The 25,552-nt window shown below is 44.9% G+C and overlaps 2 protein-coding genes across 2 annotated transcripts; both read left to right on the top strand.

The window, feature by feature from the left end:
- The first annotated feature begins 2,941 nt into the window (after positions 1-2,941).
- Positions 2,942-22,474, top strand: ENOX2 (ecto-NOX disulfide-thiol exchanger 2). The gene is made up of 14 exons (XM_029284958.1): positions 2,942-3,059; positions 5,262-5,393; positions 6,797-6,952; positions 7,224-7,430; positions 7,808-8,041; positions 9,485-9,697; positions 13,485-13,591; positions 16,076-16,187; positions 17,130-17,311; positions 18,287-18,394; positions 19,363-19,446; positions 19,989-20,097; positions 20,488-20,573; positions 21,791-22,474. Exons 2-14 carry the CDS (start codon positions 5,297-5,299, stop codon positions 21,923-21,925), a joined length of 1,830 nt encoding a protein of 609 aa, XP_029140791.1. The 5' UTR covers positions 2,942-3,059; positions 5,262-5,296; the 3' UTR covers positions 21,926-22,474.
- Positions 22,475-23,202: 728 nt separating this feature from the next.
- Positions 23,203-25,349, top strand: PIN4 (peptidylprolyl cis/trans isomerase, NIMA-interacting 4). The gene is made up of 4 exons (XM_015820605.1): positions 23,203-23,310; positions 23,908-23,981; positions 24,790-24,909; positions 25,175-25,349. The coding sequence occupies exons 1-4, from the start codon at positions 23,271-23,273 to the stop codon at positions 25,331-25,333; spliced, it is 393 nt and encodes a 130-aa protein (XP_015676091.1). The 5' UTR covers positions 23,203-23,270; the 3' UTR covers positions 25,334-25,349.
- Positions 25,350-25,552: the final 203 nt, after the last annotated feature.

Here is a 25,552-nt window from a genome sequence, read left to right as displayed (position 1 = left end):
AATAATAATAATAATAATAATAATAATAATAATAATAATAATAATAATAATAATAATAATAATAATAATAATAATAATAATAGTAGTAGTAGTAGTAGTAGTAGTAGTAGTAGTAGTAGTAGTAGTAGTAGTAGTAGTAGTAGTAAAGTTGGAAGGGACCTTGGAGGTCATCGAGTCCAACCCCCTGCTCAGGCAGGAAACCCTACACCATTTCAGACAAATGGCTGTCCAGTTTCTTCTTAAAAACTTCCAGTGTTGGAACATTCACCGCTTCTGGAAGCAGGTTGTTCCACTGGTTAATTGTTCTAACAGTCAGAAAAATTCTCCTTAGTTCTAGGTTGCTTCTCTCCTTGATTAGTTTCCATCCGTTGCTTCTTGTCCTGCCTTCTGGTGCTTTGGAAAACTAGTTAGCACTAGTTATTCCGACTTGTCATTTATCATCGATTATATTTTTTGCTTTAGGGAATATCAAAATTAGCTGTCGAGAACATTACTGAATTAGAGGAAGATGCCCTGTTGTACTACAGTGCTGTGATTTAATGTACAGCTCTTGCTGCTAATTTGTGCTAAGATTGTAGTTCTTAGATGCCTGGACAGCTCAGCCATCAACTGATCCAAGAAAGATTTCTTTTCCAGTTGTCTTTTACTGGGGGAAAAACAACAACAGGTGTAATTCATCCTTCCCCCTCTCCCAATTTTAAACATTATAGCTCAAAGAGAAAGAATTCTGTGTCATTTATTAACCCAATAAATATTGTGCGACTTTTTAGTAATTCTAGAATAGCTGCATGACTTAAAAAAAACAAAACCAAACATTTGTCATCTTGAACCCATTTCTATACACAAGCCTTGTGGCTGGAATTTTTTGATGGAGAAAGACTGAAAAGCAGTTAAATTAAGAGTCACGGAAGATGGTGTGACTAGGCCAGGGGTAGGCAACCTTGGCTCTTTTATGACTCGTGGACTTCAACTCGCAGAATTCCTTAGCCAGCTATGCTATGCTGGCTCAGGAATTCTGGAAGTCCACGAATCATAAAAGAGCTAAGGTTGCCTACCCCTGGACTAGGCAGATGCTAAAAGGCTCAGCACGTGTGATCTGCAAAGAGTTATTGGCAAATGGATTTGCTTGTAGTCCTTTTCTCTGGATATCTCTCCAGATGTAGCTCTGGAAAAGATCTCTACAGCGCAGATAGCTATGTTTCTGCTTCCTCCCCCCCTTGATTTCATTTTTCCTTCTAGATAAATCTAGCCAGCCCTTTTGAGATAGCAAAGTCAGAAGACTTTTTAAGACTAAGACGTATTGAAGAGGTCGGTCGCCGCTCCTCTTGTAGGCCACCATTGGTTACAAGTTGGTCATTCATTCTAACCATGTCTGTTCCTTGCTAGAGAAGACGTAGTCGCTTCCTCCGTTTTTGATTCCATACGGGAAGCAGAGGCTTGATTCTTATAGTAAATGTTTATCATTCTGAAGTGGCCTCTCCAGCCATTCCAGGCATGGCTGAAGTCCTTTGCTGCTTCTCTCTTGAGGGCTTCGGGATTAGCGACGGTGTGACTTGACACCGTCATGTAAAATTCTGTCAGCAAGAGGCAGGTTGGGTTGAGATGGGACTTGACAGCAGATCATCTCCCCAGGGGGTCTTTTCAGTAGATTCCAAGAAGAACTGGTCAAGAATGCCCGTTTATCCAGACACCTTCTCTGGCATTGGTGGTCTCCCAGCGTGGGCTTCAGTCAAGGAAGTGCTCCTGTAGCTCAGAGGTCCTCAACCTTTTGGGCACCAGGGACCGGTTCCGTGGAGAAAGGTTTTTTTCCACGGACCGGAGAGTGCGTGGTTTTGTACGCTGCCTGCATCCCACGGATGGGGCTTTGCTTGTCTGTGTGGACTGGTTGCTGGCATGTCGCGGCCTGGTACCAGTCCACGGACCGGGGGGTTGGGGACCCCTGCTGTAGCTTTCAACACTTTGCAGAATTGACCAGGTGATGGTCCTCGCATTGTACATCCGCTAAATTATAGGTGTTGGAGATACCCAGGTTAAAAGGCAATGAAAGTTCCAAAGGGTGTCATTTCAGGTGACTGAATGCAAGGCTGCAAGACAAAAGTGGATTTTTTTTTTTACCCATTCAAGCCCTGGACGACGGGAACTAATCAAAGAGTATGCTTGTAGCCTTGGGTTGAGCTGTGGGGTCCTTGGTGCTCTCTGAGCTTGCTTGTTTTCTTGCAGACGTTTCATTACACACACACAGGGTCCAATGTGGTAGTAGTGATTTCTCGAGTGTGTAGACCTTGGTCAACCCGACGGACAAGAGTATAAACCCTTAACAATCTTTACAAAGGTATCGACGAAGACTTCTGGACTCTAAACTGCCCATAAATACTTCCTTATGGGTCTCTTAACTTACGTGGGAAGGTCTCATGTCCGTCCGTTGTAAAATCTCGTCTTCGCACACTTGGAATTTGGAGAGGGTGTGGTGGGTGCACAGCCAGACACCAGATTTGCATCTTGGAGTGAGACTGATGTGGGACCAAAGGCATTTCTGCAAATAGCTCTGTGGCTAGGCTAGTATTTTGCTTCACAATATTTTGCTTTGTGACTTTCAATTGAAAGGCAAGTGGACAGGGAACCTGCAGGTCATCAAAAGAAAGGGTTTTTTTGAGGGGGGGGGCACATTAATCTCATAAGGTAACTCGTGCTAAAGGTACTCACTTCAAATTCTTTGGGGCGCCAAGTGAAACCTTCCCGATGCACCCCGATTTTTATGTCCCTCCTTTTAGGAGTTTGACATTTTTCTGCTTCTCAAATTATACGACCTGTCTTGCTTATATTGTTTTCTCTTGGCTGCCCTGGCTTGAATTCTTCAGACACTTTTGCATGTTTTAATTTTGCTGTGTGGGTCACCTGGAAAACACTGGTAAGCCCATTTTCCATCTCTCTCTTAGGGCTAAACCAGCTGCCCTCTGACCTTGTAAACAGCCACCCCGTGCCATCAAACAGCAGGGCAGGATTTGCTGAAAATGGAGGGCAGGCGAGCCAGAAGCGGAAGAGAATTAACCTGCTACCAGGTAAACCGGTAAACTAGGCTGCCTGTTTTGGGAATGTAGAAAACGAACTGGGCTTGTTCCATGGAGACATTTGAGAGCGAAGTGGGGAGATATAAGGCAGGGCTTTTCAACCTTTTCACCCATTGTACCACTTTTAGGATATGGCAACATCCGAGTACCACCAGTCGCCTAGCAAGGTGTCAAAAACTTGATGACCAAAAAAAATAATAATGAAAAAAGTGATAAAAGTACAGGTAGTCCTTGACTTACACAGTTCGCTTAATGACTGTTTGAAGTTACAATGGCACTGAAAAAGTGCCCCCCAAGCCACAGCAGAGCAAGACACTTGCCTGCCCACCCGGTGGCGCTCTTCCTCCTGTCTGAGGTTTTCATTGTTGTGAGCATTTCTGTTGAGGATTGGCAGAGGGGGTGGGGGGTGTTTGGTTTTTATTCCCCCCGTCTGCTGGGTGGTTGCAGCAGGTTTTGGTCACTTCACATGACCCTGGGACACTGTGACGTCATAAATATGAATCAGTTGCCAAGCATCTGAATGTAAATCACAAGACCCTGGAGAGGCTGGAACATTCCAGCTGATCGGCACTTCTTCTGGGCTCAGCAGAAGTACCAGGATCAGTGCCGAGCTCCAGCTGGAGCCTGGCGCTGATCCTGGCGCTTCCACTGAGCCCTGACAGCCCCGAAGAAGCGCCAATCAGCTGGAAAGCGGCACTGATCCTGGCGCTTCCGCTGAGCCCTGCAGCTCCAGCCGTCTCTCGCTCAGGCTTGTGTGGTGCTGCCACTGGTTCAGCTCATTCCCCTCCCCCCCCTACCACTTTTCTAGGATGGTCGCGTACCACCTGCCAGGTGCCAATGTACCACAGGTGGTACCCGTACCACTGGTTGAAAAGCCCTGATATAAGGAATACAGCCTTCTTAGAATTGGGAGGAAGGGAGTCTTAATATTTCTAGCTCATTCAGCTGCCTGAATTCTGAAATTTCTGTTGCTGGTCACCCGCTAGCTAGAAGTCAACAAGGTAAGATTTTGTCCGTGCTTGAGTCTGTATACCTGGGTTTATTTTGATTGGTCAGTTTGATCATCTGGATAAAATTAAAGGATTTGTGATCCTACCCCTCCTTTGGAAAGACCTCCAAAGCGCCACAGAGACCGGGTACAAAATACAGCATGTACTCTGTTGGTGCCACAAAGTAGGAGAGGAGAAATAGAAGAAATGGTATCGTCTAATTAATAAATTATCCTAAACTGATATCAAGTTGGCTGCTATAGAACAGTTGATTGGAGAAGACGGTTCCTTGGTGGTTCAGGATTGGTTTGTGCAGTTCTCCAAAAAGATGTGTTTTAAGGCAGGGATGGAAGTAAGGGTCCAAAAATAACCAGAAGACCACTGGATCTTCTTTTGTGTACTAGCTATTTAGGCTGTTAAACTTATGGGCCAGAAATCTGGAGGGCAGAATCTTACCTGATGCACCCCTGAGCAGAGTTTCAGGCCCCAATGCTTTCTCTTTGCTGTCAAACAAGAAGAGAACTCTTTAAGAATAATGGAAAGAAACCAAAAATATTTTCCTGATGAAGGCAGGAATTCTGTACTGTTGTCGTATGGTTGAAAATCACCACAGCAACTCTTTCCCTTCCCATCCCTTGATCAGTTCGAATTGTAGAACACTGTAGAACAAAGGCGACCTTTCTCTGTTCTTCATTTGAGTCTGCTTTTCAGATCAAGAGTTTGGCAGCAAGAACACTTCTTTAAGGGAATTTTGCCAAATGGCTCCTTGGGTGCAAAAAACACATGCACACTGCTCTGGATCGTGGCCTGCGTTTTAGGGGGTTGTGCACCTGCCATCGGGGGGGGGGAACATTAGAAGCCATGAGAGGTGTCTGCAAAGTTCTATTTTGTAAACATCTATTTTGAGCTTGAACCTTGACGCCTCAAGTTCTGGTGTTGCGAAGACCACGTCCTTATTCGAGGCAGGGGTGTATATTTTCCATTAAGTTCTTACGGCGTATAGAGGACTTTGAATCTCTTGTTACATTCTGTTCTGTAATTGGAGTTCGTCCCTACTCTTTATCCAAATAATATTTTCTCTCTGGCTCCACTTCACATCCTCCCCCGAAGAAAAATACCAGTTTAAAAAAAATATATATCCCTTCATTTTTAGTAGGTTCAAAAGCACCTTGGTCCCTTTTGCTAATAATGTCCTTCTCTGCAGACAACATCCAACCTCTGAGTCTTGACTCTTCTCCAATGGACTTGGGCATGTCTGATCCAACAGCCTGGACCACCGCGATGAATAACTTAGGAATGGCTCCAATCGGAATGACAGCAGATCCCCCTCTACCTAGTAAGTACGCTCTTGATCCAGAAGCGTGCAAATGGATCAAATATCATTGTTCTTTGAGAATACACTTTGAGATGCCTGACATCTCTTCCCTGAAAGGCGAAACCCTCCTTTCTTGAGGAAAAATAAATATATTTGAGCTAACATGTTGCAGAAGCGCTGGCGATACTCCAATGCTTTCCTATTCCCCATCTCATTTTAATTAGGAAAGCAAGTATAAACTGAGATCTAATCTGCGTCGGTAACTAGGACCACAGATTTTGTCTTCTGAGCTTTTGGACTTGTGCTGGAGCCCATCGTCGGGGAACGTCTCTCTTACGTAGCCTAGAGAGAGGTTCCCTTAAAGATGGGCTCCAACGTGGGTCCGGAAGCTCAGAAGACAAAACTTCTGGTCCAGGTGACCGACCCACATTGGATCCTGCAACATTATCCTGGGACACGTAGATTCGCCTTCATTCATAAACTGAGATATTTAGCCACTTACAAATTGTTCTGTTTTTTCCCCTACTTAGTTTCACTGCAACTTGTGACTTAGTTCATTAGCTCAAGTTATGATGGGCTATTCATATGGATGGACAGTTTTTTTGTACATGGTTTCTTGGTGGGTAGAACTATCCATATTGTGGATAGCCTGTAATTCTTATCGCGACCAATTTTTGTAGTACAGATTCTAATCGGAGGGTATTGAAAATGCTGATTTGGGCAGCGTTTTGACGCGCGAAAGGCTGTTTTACTCTCCCCAGTTCAGGCTCCAGTTTGCTTCCCTCTCTTCTTTCAAGTGGGTTGGGGTTCTTGGTGCCTCCAGCTTGGAAGCCATCTTTTGTGAGTCTTTATTTTTTAAACAGCAGAAAGAGCAACCCGTCTGGATGAAAAAGAAGATGGGAAAGTAACTAAATAAGTGTTTCACTGCAGGAGAGGAGTTACACTAATATTGAAGAAAAGGGTGGAATAGAATCATTAAATAAAGGGGGGACAAAATAAAACACGAATGACAAAAAGTAAAACATTGTTTTAAAAGATAATTAAATTGAATTGTTGAATTGTCCCCTGGCGAGTTGACTGCGGTTGGTTGGGCACAACAAGTTGTCCCATTCTGGGGTTCAGCATATTGGCATCCCCAGCTTTCATTTTAGCTACACAGCAGGAAGAAAGGATGACGGGTGAGAAGGGACTAGACAGGTTTTGGATGCTTCCTCTTCCAGATCTCCTACTCTTACAAAACCCAGAAGGTCTAGTTTTATGAGATGGTTCCATGCTGCCAAACGAGCTTGGCTTTTCCAAGCTGGTCATCGCCTTAGGAATCTCTCACAATCTTGGGCCTCTTGATTCTTAACGGATGCGTAATCTGCTTGGAATCTTCACGGGGATTCTCGTGCGCTTACGTCTGAAATCCTTGTGCCTTTCAGACTTTGACCCCGCCCTTGGCATGATGACGGGGATCCCGCCGATTAATCCACTGATGCCCGGCTTGGGAATTGTGCCGCCGCCTATCCTGTCTGACATGCCGGTAGCCAAGGAGATCATTCACTGCAAAAGCTGCACCCTCTTTCCACCCAACCCAAGTGAGCCTTGCGTTAATGCTTGTGACCGCCCTGGAGGGCTTGCGGGAAAACCTTTGGAATTAGAAAGTCAGCCGCCACTCTTGCCTGGGATTAGCAGTAGATCAAGAAAAGGATCGTGAGGTTACAGAGATCTGGTTTCAGAGATCTTTGAAGGAGATGGGGGGGAGGTGACACCAGCTGCAGGCCTGCTGCTACGGAGCAGTTGCTGTCAGCTCATCAATGAGCCCCTGATACTTTTTGCTCACGGAAGGTTTTCCTCTCGTATTTCCAGATCTTCCTCCTCCCACGACAAGGGAGAGACCCCCTGGGTGCAAGACGGTGTTTGTTGGAGGACTGCCGGAAAATGGGACGGAGGAGACCATTGTGGAGATTTTTGAGAAGTGCGGGGAGATCGTAGCTCTTCGGAAAAGTAAAAAGCACTTCTGCCATATCCGTTTCACTGAGGAGTATATGGTGGATAAAGCAGTTTATCTGTCTGGTGAGCATTTATTGTCTGCACTTCAGATTGTTTTCGGAGAGGGAACACACTTTCTCTTTCTCCATAATTTAGGTATAACTTAGGGACGATCGAGGGCATCCTGTCGTACAGCACCACAGTCCGGTTTGGAAGCATCCCTGCTTCAGACAGGAAGGCGGTGCAGAGAGTTTATGTGTTGACCATCCCAAACATTTTTATATTTCTCATATCAAAAAAAACAAAAGTAAAAAAAATGAGAGAAAAGAAAGAATACTACATTACTTGGAGGGGCTCATCCCTCTGAAGTTAATATCTTTCTGTGTCTTCAACCATGTTCAAACAAGTGTCTAATTTTTAAATGTTCCCTCTGCCAGAGACTTAATTAATTTGCCCACCAGGTTATCGCATCCGGCTGGGATCCAGCACCGACAAAAAGGATACGGGACGCCTCCACGTGGATTTTGCGGAAGCCCGGGACGATCTCTACGAGTGGGAATGCAAGCAACGGATGCTGGCCAGAGAAGAGCGTCATCGCAAAAGGAAGACGGACGAGCGGTTCCAACCACCCTCCCCGCCTCCCGTGGCCAACTATTCGGACTACGAGTGCAGCCTGGTGGTGGAGAAGCTAAAAGGTAAATACTGGAAATACTTTTCATCGGGAAGGTGGTCCTGAAAGCATAAACTTCGGCCTCTGCCCACTTAGCAGAGGGTGACCGGCATCACATATCCTCATCCTCAGTGGACCTCCATTGGCTGGTTCACCCCACCTATGACAGGTAGTCCTCGGCTTACGCCCACAATCGACCACAACATTTCTGTTGCTAAGTGAGACACTTGTTCAGTGAGTTCTGCCTGATCTTACGACCTGGCTGGCCACGGTTGTTAAGTGAATCACTGCAATTGTTAAGTTAGTCAAAGTGAATCTGGCTTTCCCCGTTGCTTGTCCGAAGGTCACAGCAGGTGATCACGTGACCCCAGGAGATGGCAGCCGTCATAAATCCCTGCCAGTTGCCAAGCATTTAAATTTTGATCACCTGACTCTGGGGATGCTGCAATGGTTGTAATTGTGGAAAACGGTCCCGCGTCACTTTTTCCGGTGTTGTAACGTTGAATGATCACTAAACAAATGGTTGTAAGGCAAGGAGAACTTGTGTGCCATTTACAGACCACAGCAGTCCAGTTCCCATTTTTATCAAGATGTATTAAATTTCAGCAGACATGATGCATTGGGGGAGCTCAGCTGATGCTTCTCCAGGATCTCCAATAGGGATCAGAATCAGAATAGAGCTGGAAGGGTCCTTGGAGGTCTTCTAGCCCAGCCCCCTGCTCAAGCAGGAGATTATATCTCCTCATTAGCTGCACACTCTGCCTTTTTTTGGAGTGGAGTGCTATGAATTTGAACCCAGGACCTTCTGCAGACAAAGCAGAGATTCTATCCCTGAGTTTTGCAGCTCAGCACATAAATATAGTGTCCACATCCAGCTCGAGAATCCAAATAAACTTTGAGATTAATTCCGTTTCAGGAAATCTTAGTTTATTGAATACACTGCGTGGTTATGTCGAAGTAAAACTAACTCTGAGGTTCCCACTACCAATTCATAGACTTAAGCCATAATTTTCCCAGTCAAATCCCCAACGTCTTAACGTAATCCGTATCAACAAGTCCACTTTGTTATGGGAACCGTCTGCTTCAAATCCACACCTGTTCTGGTGTCCTTGACAAGGCTTCGGGCTCCCACGGTCTGCAGCTGAATCGAAGTTTTGTTTTCTCCGTCTACCCACTTGAGAGTAACACCTCCCTTCCCCTTTATGTAAAGGCAAGTTGAAATGCAGAGGCACATAGCTGCCAGAGTTTCAGGCTTTGACATATAGAGGAGAACATTGCAACTGGTGATAAGGTGAGCCTTCTCACCCAAATTTGCACTTTGTTCGAGTGGACAATTCCACCTCAATCGCCCCCTGTGAGGAATCCCTCTCTTCCTTTGTTGTGCTTTTTTAAATCTATCCTCGTAAAGGGATGAATCCACAGACAAGGCTGTGCTTGTAACTGAACTGGGGTTTTCCTCTTCATCCAGTGGATGCCAAGTTTTTAGAAGCAGTTCAGACGTTGCTGGCCTGGCTGGAGAGGGGGGAAGTGAACCGGAGGACGGCCAACAGTTTCTACACCATGGTCCAGTCTGTTAACAGCCACATCCGCCGGCTGATGAACGAAAAAGCGGTCCACGACAAGGAAATGGAGGAAGCGAAGGACAAATTCAAACTGGCTTTGTCGGGGATTCTTGCTCAGTGTAAGTGCCAGGGGACGGCAACCAGGGTGGTTTGCGTAGTGTGCAAAACGTGGACATTTCTTGGTTACGTTTTCCAGCGAAGGTGAGACAGAGACAGAGGAGGCGTAGATCTAAAATATGCATCTACCTGCTTAGGGAAGGTGTTTAGGTCCACCTGTTGTGCATGTCTAACATGTTCTGCCATTCTAAGGAAAGAGATAGGTGTCATGGTTCCGAAAGAAGAAGCTTTTCAAAGAACTTTGAGGCCTTGTTTACCTTAAAGAATCCTTTTATTGCTACATAGCTTCGGCACGTCCATAATGAAGCCAAAAACTGAATTCTCCCTCCCCCAATCACCCGTAACAAAGCGTAACTCACTCCTTCATTTAACAGTCATCAATCACGTTCTCCAATTAGTTTGAAGTGTGAACTTTCCCTCCCGTATCTCCTCTGGTTACAACTGACCTTGGAAATACTGTACTGAAATATTGTTATGGCTAACTATCCCCCGAGTACATACTTTCCCCCCCTCCCTTCTAACATTGTGTGACTTTTAACTCTAGAAGTGATACACAGGTTAAATAAAACATGTCTGCTCCTTCATATATTGTCAAGCAAGAACATCCGATGTTAGCAGCCTTGACAATAGGTACATGGAGTGTGTTCCGGATCCCGGTCTTTCTCCCTTCTACCCCTCCTCCCCAATTTTTGATGGGTAAGGAAAAAAAGAACCCCTCAAAGTCCAAAATCCTCCAGCTTAAAGATCTTTCCAAGCAGGAAAACATGTAGGTTGCAGAATCCGTGCCCTTCCTTCCCTACTGGTGATGATGTGACCTCTCTCCTTTTCCACTGAGGCCTGTTCCAGAACTAAGGTACGTGAAGGCCACGTTCTCCAGGCTCTTTGTCTTTTGAAGGCCGATACCAAAATGGTCAGCAAATGTACAGTGCTCTTCCAAGCCATTCACCCCGTCGGAAGACCAGCCACAGATAGTCCTCGACTTGACAATCACCACTGGGCCCAAAGTTTCTGTCGCTAAGCGAGACATGGGTTAAGTGGACTTCGCCCCACTTTACGCCCTTTCTTCTCACCGTTCAGTTGAACCACTGGAGTGGTCAACTTGATCACACGGTTGTTAAGTGAAACTGGCTTCCCCACTGACTTTGCTTGTCAGAAGGTCACACAAGGGGACCCCGCAACCGTCATAAATGTGAGTCGGTTGCCAAATATCCGAATTTTGGTCACGTGACCGCCGGGATGCTGCAACGGTCGTAAGTGTGAAAAACGGCCATGAGTCCCTTTTTTCCCCATGCCGTCGTAACTTCGAATGGTCACTAAACAAATGGTTATAAGTTGAGGAATGCCTGTACTTTTTTTCTGCCGTGGGTGATGCAGCTGGCCACATCTGGAAGGCAGCTGTGTTTTTTGCCAGACTAATTTCTGAGGGGATTCTAGGAGCAGAATTAAGGCTACGCGGGTCTTCCCCCCCCCCCCCCAAATATGTCTCAGCTCTGTTTTCTGCCTTAATGATGGGGCTTCCTGAAACTTCCCTAAAAGTTTCATGATTGGAAAGGGGCTTAGGCAGCCAAGGTAGGTTGATAGCCCACTCAAAGATCTGCAGGTCATTTTTCTAATTGGGAGATTTGAGATTTCCAGGTAACGTAATTATGCCGTATTTTTCCCCCTCTCCTTTTCCATGTTCTGAACCCTATTCTGGTCCTTTAATGCTTTTCTCCATCCTTGTTGATGCTATGCAGTTTTCACTCTCCTGTTTCTCCCTGGCATCCATCTCTAGGATCCACAGAGAGTGGCTTCAGCCCTCCATTCAAGGTCAAGTTCTCCCCGGACTAGGTAGTCCCTTAGATAACGCTGAGCTAATCCCACTTTTATACAGTTGTTGGGGAAAGGGTAAAATTGAAGGACTTGCCTGGCTAAGCTGCTTTTGAGTTTTCTAAAAAAAAAATAAAATGGGATTATTATGGAAGAACCATCTGAACTCTCAGCTCCAGGGAGGCTGGGGACGAAGAAGTGGATCCTGCTTCACTCTTCACAAAATTGCTCTGGCCAGCTAGTTCCACCAAGTGAAGACTTTGCAGGTGTCATAGCTGGAGGAAGGTCCCCAAAATGAGAGAATGGGGGTAAAGGAGGATGTTCAGAGGTCCAAAGCCCCCCTCCCCCGAGGTGCCCTAGGATGGGGACCCTCCCCGTACACCAAGCTGCAATTGGTTCCTCCTGCTGTCATTTGAGACAAGCAGAAATTGAGGAAGGAACCCTTGGAGAAACAGGAAGCGTGAAGCTCACCTTTATAAGGCTGATTGGCAGGGCTTCAGGTGAGCTGGTAGACATAAGTCAATGTTCCTCAACCTTAGCCGCTTTTAAGATGGGTGGACTTCAACGCCCTGCTGAAATTACATTTTTACTTAACAAATTACGTTATTCCAATAATCAATTGTAGCATCACAGGCAAAAGATTGGCGGGGAAACTGAATCGTAACGGAGCAGCGGTTTGCCTTTGCAATTCCAGTCTTTTGCAATTTCCCCTGTCCCTAATTACGATCCTCTTTTTGCAAACCGGGGCACAATGGCTGAGCGGTTAAAGACACGGAGCTTGCCAGCCGGAGAGCAGATCGCCCGGGTTTGAGAGCCGCGCTCCATGCAGTGGGNCAAAAGATTGGCGGGGAAACTGAATCGTAACGGAGCAGCGGTTTGCCTTTGCAATTCCAGTCTTTTGCAATTTCCCCTGTCCCTAATTACGATCCTCTTTTTGCAAACCGGGGCACAATGGCTGAGCGGTTAAAGACACGGAGCTTGCCAGCCGGAGAGCAGATCGCCCGGGTTTGAGAGCCGCGCTCCATGCAGTGGGATGGAGCTCCAGTTCCTGCCCACCTAGCAGTTCTAAAGCATGCAAATGCGAGTCGATAAAATAGGTACCATTTCAATGCACCTTTGGCGTGTAGCGTGTGCTGACCACAAAACTGTGGAAATGGTCTTCGGACAACCCGGGATCCCTCGGCTAAGAAACAAAGATGAGTACCCTAGAGTTGGACACGACTGGACAGGGAGACTTTTACCTTCACTTTTGCAAATGGGAGCTTCTTTCTGCTTAAGCAATGCTTTTTTCCCCCAATGTCTTCCTTCCTCTTCAGTTTTCAGAGACATCCCTTCTCCTTTTCCCATACATTGTTTTCCCCTACTTTTGCTGCCTCCCTCCTCCTTCCCCCCCTCCTCCTCTTCCTGTCCTCCTCTTCTCCCTTACTCTCCCTCTTTCCTCCTCCTCCTTCTCCTCTTCTCCCTTACTCTCCATTTTTCCTCCTTCCCCTCCTCCTCCTTTCCTCCTTCTCCTCTTCTCCCTTACTCTCCCTCTTTCCTCTTCCTCCTTTCCTCCTTCTCTTCTCCCTTACTCTCCCTCTCTTTCCTCCTTCCCCTCCTCCTTTCCTCCTTCTCCTCTTCTCCCTTACTCTCCCTCTCTTTCCTCCTCCTCCTCCTCCCTCTATCCCTCCTCCTTCTCCCTCTCCCCCCCTCCTCTTCCTCTTTTTTATGTCCTGATTGGACCAAATTCCCTCTAAATCAAATTCCTACAGGTGCTCCATGCTGCTGCTGCTGCTGCTGGCAATGGCTACCTCTGCAATTCTGGATATTTCCCCCCTCCCCCCGGGGACTCCACCTTCTCTAACACATCATCTTTTATTTTTTTAAATAAAAATTACGCTTTCTTACTCCTTTACTCCTTTTTCTTGCCCCCTCCACCCCCCCTTCCCCCCTTTGGATGATATTGTGGTCCGGTTTTGCCTGCTGATTTTGAACCTGCAGTCGAGCAGATAGTGGCCGTGTACCATTCTGCCTGCAAACAAAAGGCCTGGGACCACTTTACGAAAGCCCAGCGTAAGAACATCAGCGTGTGGTGCAAGCAAGCTGAGGTGGGTACCTTCCAGTACGTTTCTCCTAGCTGCAGTAGCGCCTCTAGGTTGGCTTATAAAGGATGGAGTTATTAAACCCTGGACCTGCAAAGGTAAGTGGCAGCACACACACACACACACCAATAGCAGCAGCAGCACTTAGACTTATATGCCGCTTTGTAGTGCTTTGCAGCCCTCTCTAAGCAGTTTATAGAGTCAGCCTATGGCCCCCACCAATCTGGCTCCTCATTTTACCGACCTCGGAAGGATGGCAGGCTGAGTCAACCTTGACTCCCTTCAGGATCGAACTCCAGGCTGTGGGCAGAGTTAGCCTGCATTCCAGCACTGTACTACCAGGGCTCCTAATAGCAATAGCAATAGCACTTAGACCAGGGGTAGGCAACCTTGGCTCTTTTATGACTCGTGGACTTCAACTCCCAGAATTCCTGACCCAGCCATGCTGAGGGGAAAGGGAGAGGTTTCCAAGCTGAGCCATGCTGGCTCAGGAATTCTGGGAGTTGAAGTCCACGAGTCATAAAAGAGCCAAGGTTGCCTACCCCTGACTTAGACTTATATACCGCTTTGTGGTGCTTCACAACCCTCTCTAAGCGGTGTACAGAGTTGACAGAGTCGGCATATTGCCAAGTTCTGCCGTTCCTTCCCCTATAGTTGGGGATCTGACATTATTCCATAAACTAATCAGTATGGCCAGGATACAAGCATCAGGCTAAGCCGTTGAACAAGCAGGTGCCCAGCTCAACCATGGCTGTCACCTGCATGGAGCCACTAGGCTGTAAGTGTGTTGTGCAAGCACTTTATTCAGTCAGTTTTGCCAAAAGTAGCATTGCTGACGTCCACGTCCCAGTGACAGCCGCCAATCAAAAGGCCTTTTCATCTGGCCTGAAAAGGATCAGTAACTGTAGAGCTGATCCCTGGGAGAGGGGAAAAAAATGTCACAGTCGGTCCAGCCAACTAAAATAATCCCATATAGAATGAAGACATTGACTGCGGTCAACAGAAAGTTCAGGTAAGTGGTCTGACAGGTAACCTGTCCTTCAGGGCGAGGCTTTTCCCCGTAAGAATTCGTTGCTTTTATTTCACTAAAGGTTCCGTGGGAATGAAACTAAATGAAATACGGATCCAGCCTAGAGAGGATTTAATAGGCTTATATCTAGAACATTTCCATCTCTCTCTCTCTCTCTCTCCCTCCCTCTCCCTCCCTCCCTCTCTCTNCTCTCTCTCTCTCTCTCTCTCTCTTTAAAAAAAACCAGGAACCAATTCTCCTTCCTAGGGACCTTTCAATTCCATTAAGAACAAAACGAAACAAAAAGAACAATGGAACGTAGGCTGGAAGATACACGTTGCTAGAGACAGTGGGTGGATCTGCAGGATGTGTTCATTGGTTTGAAAAAGATATATCTCTGGGGGGAAAAGCAGCGGATCAGAAGATTCCTTTCTCGGGACAGCAGTTCCCCAGCGATGGGGCTGTTATTTAAACCCTGCGTCCTGAGCAGCTTTATAGAGGTTTCCATCCCCAATTTAGTACATTTGGCACCTTTTTTTGCACGCAGAGTTAAATCGCTCCAGTGGTTTGGCTCTGGACTGAAATAAGAGTTTTAAAATCGGGGAGTGTGTGCTTGTTTGTGGGTGTATGTACGTATTGCATTAGAAAAGCTGGGAGAAGAAATACTTCCCTGAAACTTTGGGTAGCTGCTGCTAATCAGATAACTAAGCACCCTCTCCAGCGGTTTTGGCCTACTCTCCTGTAATCCTTGCTTTAATAAATACGCCGCTGTAATCCAAAACTTCTGGAGAGCTTGCTCTGAGAGAAATCTACTCAGCTAGGGGGAGCATCTGTATCTAAGCTGGATATTTACAGCATAGCATTCTCTGTTCCCAGAAGGCTCGGTTCATTTTGGTGACTGATTCTTGCTCAAATGTAGACTGAAAGCTAACCTGGCAGACTTTTCTATAATTTTATTGTAAGTCTCTCTGCAAAAATGTAAACAGGGTGTTCAAATATTGGAGTAAATATGCCTTGTTTTCCAATAATGTTTGTGAGGACACCCCTCAACGCCACCTTCCATAATCTGGGTGGGGGGCTTCCCTATTTATGGAACTATGTCTTCCATCGTTCCCAGCCGGGATGGAAGGCATTCGATTCCCAACACATGCCAGGAAGCCCAGTTGTGATCAGGGAGGCTTATCGAACGCAAATCAAGTGCAGTTTTCACAGTGGCCAAACTGCATGGCCGTATAACAGAAAAGGCAAAGCATTCAGGTGGTTGCTGAAGTGACTTTGATTTGGGAAGACCCAGGGGAAAAACAGGGTTGTATTGGAATAAACGTGGAATATCTGGAATGAGTCAAACCTGGATCGGTTTGGTTTATATTTTGTGGCTTCGGTTTTATATGCCATTTTTCATGATGGACTGTGGACAAAGTAGCTCATAACAAACCTTTTTTTAAAAAAAACAAAACAAAACCCCACCTTTTAAATCCTAGGAACTCCGTAACCTTCACAATGATGAACTGATGGACATTCGCCGAGAGGAGGCAATGGAGATGTCTGATGATGAAACGGAGCCAGCCGAGATCAAAGACACTGAAGAATCAGGTATTCATGCCAATAGGGCCGCTGTTCAGCCATCCTGGGAATTGGTTATTAGTATGTTATATAATTGTCCCATTTACTTTAAACAATCTCGTTCTCTTTTAATATTTGCATTTTAAATACTGTTGATTAGTACTCTGTACCTGGAAATCACATGAACAATACACTGTTCATGTCTAGTTTCATGAAGAGAAGGACGAGGGGGGACATGACAGCAGTGTTCTAATATCTCAGGGGCTGCCCCAAAGAAGAGGGAGTCCAGCTATTTTCCAAAGCGCCTGAAGGCAGGTCAAGAAGCAACGGGTGGAAACTGACCAAAGAGAAGCAACCTAGAACTAAGGAGAAACTTCCTGACAGTTAGAACAATTAACCAGTGGAACAACCTGCCTCCAGAAGCGGTGAATGCTCCAACACTGGAAGTTTTAAAGAAGAGACTGGACAGCAATTTGTCCGAAATGGTATAGGGTTTCCTGCCTGAGCAGGGAGTTGGACTAGATGACCTCCAAGGTCCCTTCCAACTTTATCATTATTATTATTATTAACTAATCAAGGAGAGAAGCAACCTAGAACTAAGGAGAAACTTCCCGACAGTGAGAACAATTAACCAGTGGAACAACCTGCCTCCAGAAGCGGTGAATGCTCCAACACTGGAAGTTTTTAAGAAGAGACTGGACAGCCATTTGTCTGAAATGGTGTAGGGTTTCCTGCCTGAGCAGGGGGTTGGACTAGATGACCTCCAAGGTCCCTTCCAACTTTATTATTATTATTATTATTATTATTATTATTATTATTATTATTATTATCTGGAGCACCCTCATGCTTGGGATAGGCTGGTTTAGAAGAAGCTACTGGTAGAAGATATTTTGCACAGAGTGGAATTCTGACCTGATATTCGTGGTAAGGAAAAGTTAACTCATCTCGGTTTTCTGTCTCCCTATGTCCCAGTTTTAGTTTCACAAACAGAAGCGCTGAAGGAGGAAAACAACAGCTTACGGTGCCAGCTGGACGCTTATCGAAATGAAGTTGAGCTCTTGAAGCAGGAGCAGGGCAGAGCGGGGCGAGAAGACGACCCCGGCAAGGATCAGCAGCTGAAAATCCTCCAGCAGACTTTACAAGGAATGCAGCAGGTGAGATGGGGGGGAAAGGGGGGGGAGAGGGTTCTCTCGTCTTGTGTTTTGGAAGGGAAACGTCCCTCGAATCAGGGGTGTCAAAGTGTCGGCCCGCGGGCCGGATGTGTCGCGCGTAAGCCGCACCCACCCCAGCTCCAGCAAGGGGGAAAAAAGTCGCGATAGGTCGCAACAGGTCACGTGACATGGCGAGTTTGACACCCCTGCCTCAAATGGTTCCTTTCTGTCCTCTTGGGGCACAACTTGGGAGATTTATACAGGTAGTCTTCAACTTACAACCGTTCATTTAGTGACCGGCCGAAGTTACAACGGCACTGAAAAAAAGTGACTATTTTTCACACTTGTGGCGGTCGCAGCATCCCCGTGTGGTCACGGGATCAAAATTCAGAGGCTCGGGGCAAGTGGCATGCATTTATGACCGTCGCAGTGTCCCGGGGTCACGTGATCATGTTTTGCGACCTTTTTGCGACAAAGTCAACAAGGGAAGCCAGATTCACTGAACACCTGTAGCAAGAAAGGTCATAAAATGGAGCAAAATTCTTTTAGCAACTGTCTTGTTTAGCCACAGAAATTTTGGGCTCAATTTGTGATCGTAAGTTGAGGCCTACCTGTAATTTATCGAAAACCTTCTTTCCCAAATAAAAGGGACAGCTGGGCTCTGCCTTTTTTAAGGACCAACTCGAATGACACACTGCAGTAGGCAAACGCTCGAGATCTCCCCAGTTCTTCATCAAAAAAAGAGGATAATTTAAAAAAAAAACAACGCACAGGAACAAGGAAAAGAAGATTGAATCTTCCCAAGATGGGGCTATAGATGTAATAATCTTCTCTAGAGCTAAGCTTGGCCTTCGTTCTATTTATTCGTGCATTATTTAACTTTTTGTTGTCTGGATGAGAATTGTCTTAAATTACCACGTGGCGTAGTAGTAATATAAGTAGCCCATTGCTACACTGCTTTTTCTTCCTCCGTTCCAGCATCTCCTGAAACTGCAGGAGGACTGCGAAAGAAGAGAAGCTGAATTGGAAAAAGCGAAAAAGGAAAAATTAAAGCTTGACAAATTGCTTGAGAGACTGAAGGAAAAGGTACGAATTGTTCTTAGCTAATGACCTTACAGCGGTGTTTCTGAGCCTTGGGCAATTTTAAGATACGCGGGCTTCCAACTGCCAGAATTCCCCATCCAGCCCTTATAATCTTACAGGCTACATTTTCCATATCAGACTTTGGACAGTGTGATTCTCTGCTTTTTCGGGATAGGAGGCTGTCATAGACAGCGGTGTCTTCTGATGGATCTTTAAAACAGTCCATCGTGCAGTTTTGCCCAAAACAAATAATTTTGCAGTGTACACTTCTATCCCCCTGAGATTTCAAAGAATACGAGTTTAAATATATGAGCAGTAACAGCTCAGAAATCAAACATATGGAACTTGGCAACATATTCTGAGAAGTAGGTGGCCCATATTCCATACTTATGGTTCTACTTGCTCCGAAAGGAAGAAAAGAAATAAACTGTACTAAAAGGTCTAGATTCTGTGCCAAGGAAAATTTTATAAATGCAGACATTTCATATGTCTGATTATTTGAGTACAGTAACACGTAAGTGCCTGTTAGTTACAATATTTCCACTGGAGAATTTGGATGTTTTTCATATAAAGAAATCTTAGTTTTGTCTTAGAGCAACACTGTTTTTTATACCAGCTTGCCTTTTTATACAATGCTTCTCAGCTGCCTATCTCAACAAGGAACTCTGTACGGCAAACAGAATTAAAATGAAATGAAACAAGTATAAACATTGCAAAAATGAAAATCCAAACCCAATCAAGTCACTAGTACAATTAAGAAGCGGGTCCCTGCACACATGTACTTTGAAAAAGATCAGCTGCTATGCTAGCTTTGTTTCCTTGAATTACCAAATTAACTTACTGATAAATTCCTTATTAAACTTGGCAGCAAAGCTAAGGCTATTTGAATCATCAGGAAGGCAGAAAAATCCTTGTTTCAAGAATTGTACACTCTGGAGATTATAACTTTTCCTTTTCCCAATTGAATGCAGCAAGAACTGGCAGATGGACCTGACAGAGGGAAAGACTCAACGGAAGCTAAAGACCGAGTAGGTGGTCTCCTGAACATTATGCATGTTAGTACTTACCATACTTGTTGTTTTCTTCTTGTTTGAATCCATTGCACCTGATATATTTATTTGTTACTCTGTGTTAGAAGGAATGAGAATTTCATCCGGGAGTGAAATATAAAGTTGCTTCTTCTCCCAACCGGCTTTTTAAGGGATGCCATTTAAGTTAATTGCCTATGGCAGTATAGTTATTCCAATGTCTGCAGAGCACAATTAAGAAATCAACATGTTGTTAAGAGACAAATCCTGGGTAACATGCTGATTATCCTTAATTCTGTAGAGTCCTTGTTGCTCTCTAAGCTTGCTTGCTTGTTTGCTTGCAGACATTTCATTACCTGACTAGGTAACATCATCAGTGTTACTGGGAATGGAGTTTGCTCCCTATTGATATACAGTAACTTGGTCTGCTTGCATTGTTTTCTGCTTAGTAGTTCCTTCATTGGGATACTGTTTTCTGCTTGATCGTTTGTCTGGTGATAATCCCTGCTTATCTGGATGTGGGCTGTTGACAGAAACTCTTTTGTTTTGGTCCCCTTAATTTCTTTTAGGACAATGACTTGTCAACCATTTGCTCAAAGAGTCCAGAGAAGGAAAGAATGCTTGAGAGAGGACTTCACTGCAACCCTTTAAGATTGGAGAGGGAAGCTTTATTAGTGGGTAAGGACTTCTGAGTTTGCAGGATTCTCGAGGCTTAAGATTTGAATTAGGACCATCAGAAGCTGCTTTGCACAAGGTGCCATTTAGCTACCTCTGAGAGGTCCATATCTTGACTAAGAGAGGCCTACGGCGCTGGGCCATTCCCCCTTGGATCTGAATCTGATCGAACATCTGCTGAAGCAAAGCCTGTGGGGCCCCATTTTATTCCATCCATAGAGCAAGACAGATTGTGCATCTTTCAGGTTTGGCCCGGCTATTCTGTGCCCAATAACCTTTCCTACTTAGACCTCCAAAATACCAGAGGGCTCTTGTAAGAAATTCGGGTGTGTTCTATGTTGGCATCCCCATTTCTTGGGAATAACACCCTCCCCAATTTTATTTTTTTTTTAGGGATAATCTCAACTTTTCTGCACGTTCATCCTTTTGGGGCAAGCATCGAATACATCTGTTCCTACCTCCAACGCCTGGACAGTAAGGTAGGCAGGCAGATTGAAATGTACACTTCTAGGTGGTTTGGCCCCCTTTAAATGCATCTCAAGCTTTTGCTACCCAAACAGCCTTTTCTGCTTTTGGAATGCTCCTTTTCCATTGAGTGGTTCATCTCGAGCCAAGCACAGGTAGTCCTTGACTTACAACCACAACTGAGCCCCAAATTTATGTTGCTAAGTGAGGCATTTCTTAAAGTGAGTTTTGACCCATTTTACCACCTTTCTTGCCCCGGTTGTGACGTGAATCACTGCAGTTGTTCAGTTAGTAACACTGTTGTTAAGTGAATCAGGCTCCCCCATTGACTGTCTTGTCAGAAGGTTGCAAAAGGGGATCACATGACCCCAGGACACTGCAACCATCGTAGATATGAGCCAGTGGCCAAGCATCTAAATCTTGATCACGTGATCATGGGAGTGCTACAATGGTTGTAAGTGAAAAAAATCATAAGTCACTTTTTTCAGTGCTGTCGTAACTTTGAACGGTCACTAAATGAACTGTTGGAAGTTGAGGACCACCTGCAATGCAAACTGTGCGCCTGAACCCCTATGGACTGAGTTTGCCCCTCATCCTAAGAAGTTAGATTTTTTTTAATTTCATGCGATCTGAACCTGTGGGGTTGATAAAACCGTGGCTTATCATTCCCTGCAATGTCTGGTTTATTCAGTAGGCCAGGCTCAAAGCATAACTTGACGTGACATGCAGATCTAATCATTGTGCTTTACAAGACACAGTTTTTGGCTTAGCGTAATGTGAACTCCTCTTGATTGTAGTTTGTTCAGCGGTATGCTAAGACCATATGTTGTGAATTCAGACACTGGGTAATTGAAGATGCTGTGGGTCTGTTAACAAAGGCCTGCACTCTTCCTAAGCACCTTGGCGACTCTTGAGACTTGTGGACTTCAGCTCCCAGAATGCTGGGTGCCTGAGGAATTGTGGAAGTTGAATTCCACAAGTCTTAAAGTTCCCAAGACTGGGGACCCTTGCCTTTTGGTTAAACAATAGAGACTGACTAGTTTTCATCAGTCAGTACTGTTCTGTAAAAAAGATCCTGTGGGAGATGTTCTTCAGAAGGCAGAAATAAATGTTATCTATTCAGATCTCTAGCATGGCAATCAACTTAACCATTTGATGGTGATTTTACCATCACAAGAGATTATCTCAGTTTATTAGTTTTAGTGACATGTTGCTTTTTTTTTTTGTGTAGATTTGCGCCACTGAAGTGGAAAACCTCATGACACGACTCCAGCATACTTTCAAACAAGAGATGAATGGGGTTGGAGCGAGCCTAGAGAAGAGGTGGAAATTTTGTGGTTTTGAAGGACTAAAGACTATAACCTGAACTTGAAGCCACGAGTCCTTTGAACTCTTAACAGAATGTGCAATATTTGCAGTATGCATAGATACAGTTCCCTCTTGGGAAAAAGCCAGTCCTTGAACTGCATCAAGAAAATTGGGGGCCAGTTTTTAAGGACTGTAAGGATGTGGTTGTTCTTTCGTTTGTTTGTTCATTACCCTAACGAATCCTTTTGCAATGGACTGTCATACACACTCTTGGCTTTATATTGACCCTGTCCTTTGGATCTTTGATACTTTTTACAACTCCCGTTGGCTAAAAACATTTTAATAGTTTCTTTGAACATGACACACTCAGGCCTCTGTTTAACGTTTTTACCACTGAGAGCAGCTAAAAGAAAATAAGTAAAATACAATACAACACAATAAAATAATCAATAATGACATTGGAGACATTTCTTTTCTGGCCTCTCACATCATTTCATAATATAGAGATGCTCAATATTTAGAAGCAGAAATTTCTGCAACGTTGCAACAAAAATGTGTTGTGGGGAGTCGGTGTCAAAAGAGTGAAGTTTTCAAACTTGTTCAAATTTGGAATCGAGGGTGAACAGTAAACGTGGTGATCAAAGAAAAAAAAAATAAAAGCAAAAAAATCCAGATCAATCTCTTGATAGTGAGAAGGAAACGGGATCCTTCTACAAAAATTCCAAACTTAGTTTCTGATATATGTTCCATTCCCCAAAAACTTGGAAAAATATTTTTTTAAAAATAACCTCTCAGCGTCCCACTTCTGAAATGGAATAGCATTAATGCCCTGCTAGGGAGAAGAAAAGAGAAAAAAAAATAGCCCTGTAAAGAGGGATCGACCATTGGAATATTTGAATTATAAAAACTTTTCTAAATCAATGGGGACAAGAAGCAGATTTGCAATATCGGGCGCTGAGATCGTTTTTTAGTAGTTTTTTAGTATCTTAGGGGCTGCCCCAAAGAAGAGGGAGTCAAGCTATTCTCCAAAGCGCCTGAAGGCAGGACAAGAAGCAACGGATGGAAACTAACCAAGGAGAGAAGCAACCTNAGAACAATTAACCAGTGGAACAACCTGCCTCCAGAAGCGGTGAATGCTCCAACACTGGAAGTTTTCAAGAAGAGACTGGACAGCCATTTGTCCGAAATGGTATAGGGTTTCCTGCCTGAGCAGGGGGTTGGACTAGATGACCTCCGAGGTCCCTTCCAACTTTATTATCATTATTATTATAGTCAAAGTCTGCCTGCAGGCATCTCCTAGGACGGTTGTGCCGGGCGGGGCTTGCTTGTCTCAGTCGCGCGCGGTGACGTCATAGGGAAGCGACTCCACCCGTGCTGTAGAAAGGCAGGAAGAACCCGTGAAGATGCCTCCGAAAGGGAAAGGCGGCGGCAAAGCGGCAAAGGGTGAGAGATGGGACCGGGGCCTCCGATTTCTTCCCTTTCCCAGTTTCCGCTTCCCGCTCCCGCTGGGAGAGGAGCCGACCAGTTCTGCTCGCCCAGCATGAAGCGGTCTCGCCTTAAGGTGGCCGGGCAAGGAATTGTGGGAGTTGTAGTTCTTGCAGATCCTGCCTGGCATTGGGGCTCGCCCTGGCTAGCTGGGACAAATGCATCGCTCTTGCACCCTTTTGGTAAAATGGAGTAGGAGGTAGAAGCAGTCAGTTGGGATGTGCAGGGCTTCCATTCGTCCCATCAGGACAGCCCAAAATGGACAAAATAGGAACAAGCTTTTCTGTCAAAATTTTCCCTTTTAGGCTGGATGCTAAGTGAAATGGCCCTTATGGATACTGTGCATGGGGTGGAAGCCCCAAAGGATGACAAGCATGATTGTTTTAACATTTATTTTTTTTTTGCTTGCTGTCTGATTCCACCAGGTGTGGAATGATAGCCTGGAGCCCAAAACATTCAGTCCAGCCCTGCCCATCGGATTCAGCCGATGGAGGTGCAGTCAGGTTAACTCCCCACCCGGATTCACTGTTGCGTTCCCTTCTTGTGTCTTTAAAGGAGGAGCATCTTCGGGCAGTGACACAGCTGACAAGAAAGCGCAAGGGCCAAAAGGAGGTGGCAGTTCCGTGAAGGTAGGTCTTCTGGTCACACCCTGCTTGAGGTGGCATCTGAGGATGCCATTCCAGTCATGAGAGTAGAATGAAGCATCATTCTCTCAAAGCAAAAAAAAATATTTCAGAGAGGGGTGAAAAGTCCAGAAAGAAAATGGCAGAGATCTGGATTTGCCCCCTCAGTATCCTAAATGTGTTAATATGTTTATGTTTAGTAAATAAAATTAGAGACAACTCCCTGCAAGTTTTCTTGGCAGCACTTTTTCAGAAGTGGTTTGTCATGACATTCTTTCCAGGGCTGAAAGACAAGGACTGGTCCAGAATCACCCAGCGTTCTTTGTGTCTAAGAAAGGAGTAAAACTCATGCACTTTTTGTTCTTTTACACCAAGCTGGGTCTCTTTATTTACTGCATGTTTATATGAAAATTTAAACAATAACTGAACAATGCTTTGGGATGAGAGAAAAATCAAATACTATTGCCAAATAAAGTTCTGCTAACTCAAATCTCTGGTTGTTTGCTACTCAGTCTCTATCTGAAGAAGACGAAATTTTGAATCTTTTTCTGCCTTCAAAGGCACTCTTTGACAATCAGAAATCAATTACCCTGGATTAAAATGGCTTTCTTCTTAGCCTCTCACCATCTTTGGGAAACTGAATTAGGGTGCTAGAAATTGCATCAAGTCAAGAATTAGTCAGCAAAAGGAAAATGATATTGTGGCTTGGCTGACCAAGTATTGAGAAAGGTAACTATACGAATATTCTTAACCTAAATGTGGAAGGACCTCTCTGTATGTATCTAGTTTGTTTTGGATTGGATTTTTTTTTTAGGTGAGGCATATTCTGTGTGAGAAACACAGCCGTGCTCTGGAAGCCTTGGAGAAACTCAAAGCTGGAGTACGTTTCAGTGAGGTAGCTGCGCAGTATAGTGAAGACAAAGCCAGACAAGGGGTATGTCCTTTTTGTTTCTCCGAAGTAGAGCAACAATATTTGCAGAATCATTTCTTAAGACGAATAAAGTGTTTTCTCCAGTCGCATGACTAATCTCTTTACCTTTCCTCTTGTTTTGCCCAAAATTAGGTTACTTAAGTTACTTAAGAACTGAAATGCAGAAATAATGCATGTATATATAGAATATTCTAGCAAATGGTTTACATAGGGTGGAATAGGTCCTTTTCACCATCCTTTGCATCATTGCCTGGTGCTTGTTTTCCAGGGAGATCTGGGCTGGATGAGCAGAGGCTCCATGGTGGGGCCTTTCCAGGATGCAGCGTTTGCCTTGTCCGTCAGCAGCATGGACAAACCGGTGTACACTGATCCCCCTGTTAAAACCAAATTTGGATATCACATAATCATGGTGGAAGGGCGAAAATAATAAACATTAGACGCTATGCCAGGAGTTTTTGACTCTTTTTTTCCTCTCCTTGTCAAGCGTTGTGAAAAAAAGGACTTGGCTTTTCGTTCAAGGGGTGTTGTGGCTGAAAGATCGAGTTGCTCCAATCTATATGACATTATTCTGCATTAAACAGGTCACTTGCCTTGGGGCACAGCATGCACAGAAATAAAAAACATATTTTGTTACCCACTTGTGGCC

This window comes from Protobothrops mucrosquamatus, unplaced genomic scaffold (genome assembly GCF_001527695.2).
Source record: "Protobothrops mucrosquamatus isolate PMUCROS unplaced genomic scaffold, P.Mucros_1.0 scaffold1146, whole genome shotgun sequence".
Lineage (NCBI taxonomy): Eukaryota > Metazoa > Chordata > Lepidosauria > Squamata > Viperidae > Protobothrops > Protobothrops mucrosquamatus.
The sequence above is the reverse complement of the archived record's forward strand: the minus strand, read 5'-3'. Positions and strand labels throughout refer to the sequence as shown.

What these genes read in the sequence shown, in the direction of transcription:
- PIN4 (XM_015820605.1), top strand. Translation starts at nt 23,271, where the DNA reads ATGCCTCCGAAAGGGAAAGGCGGCGGCAAAGCGGCAAAGG. An exon ending in GAGGTGGCAGTTCCGTGAAG is followed by an intron (nt 23,982 to 24,789) that starts GTAGGTCTTCTG and finishes TTTTTTTTTTAG; the next exon opens with GTGAGGCATATTCTGTGTGA. An exon ending in AAGACAAAGCCAGACAAGGG is followed by an intron (nt 24,910 to 25,174) that starts GTATGTCCTTTT and finishes CTTGTTTTCCAG; the next exon opens with GGAGATCTGGGCTGGATGAG.
- ENOX2 (XM_029284958.1), top strand. Translation starts at nt 5,297, where the DNA reads ATGGACTTGGGCATGTCTGATCCAACAGCCTGGACCACCGCGATGAAT. An exon ending in CAAAGACACTGAAGAATCAG is followed by an intron (nt 16,188 to 17,129) that starts GTATTCATGCCA and finishes CCTATGTCCCAG; the next exon opens with TTTTAGTTTCACAAACAGAA. An exon ending in GAGGGAAGCTTTATTAGTGG is followed by an intron (nt 20,098 to 20,487) that starts GTAAGGACTTCT and finishes TTTTTTTTTTAG; the next exon opens with GGATAATCTCAACTTTTCTG.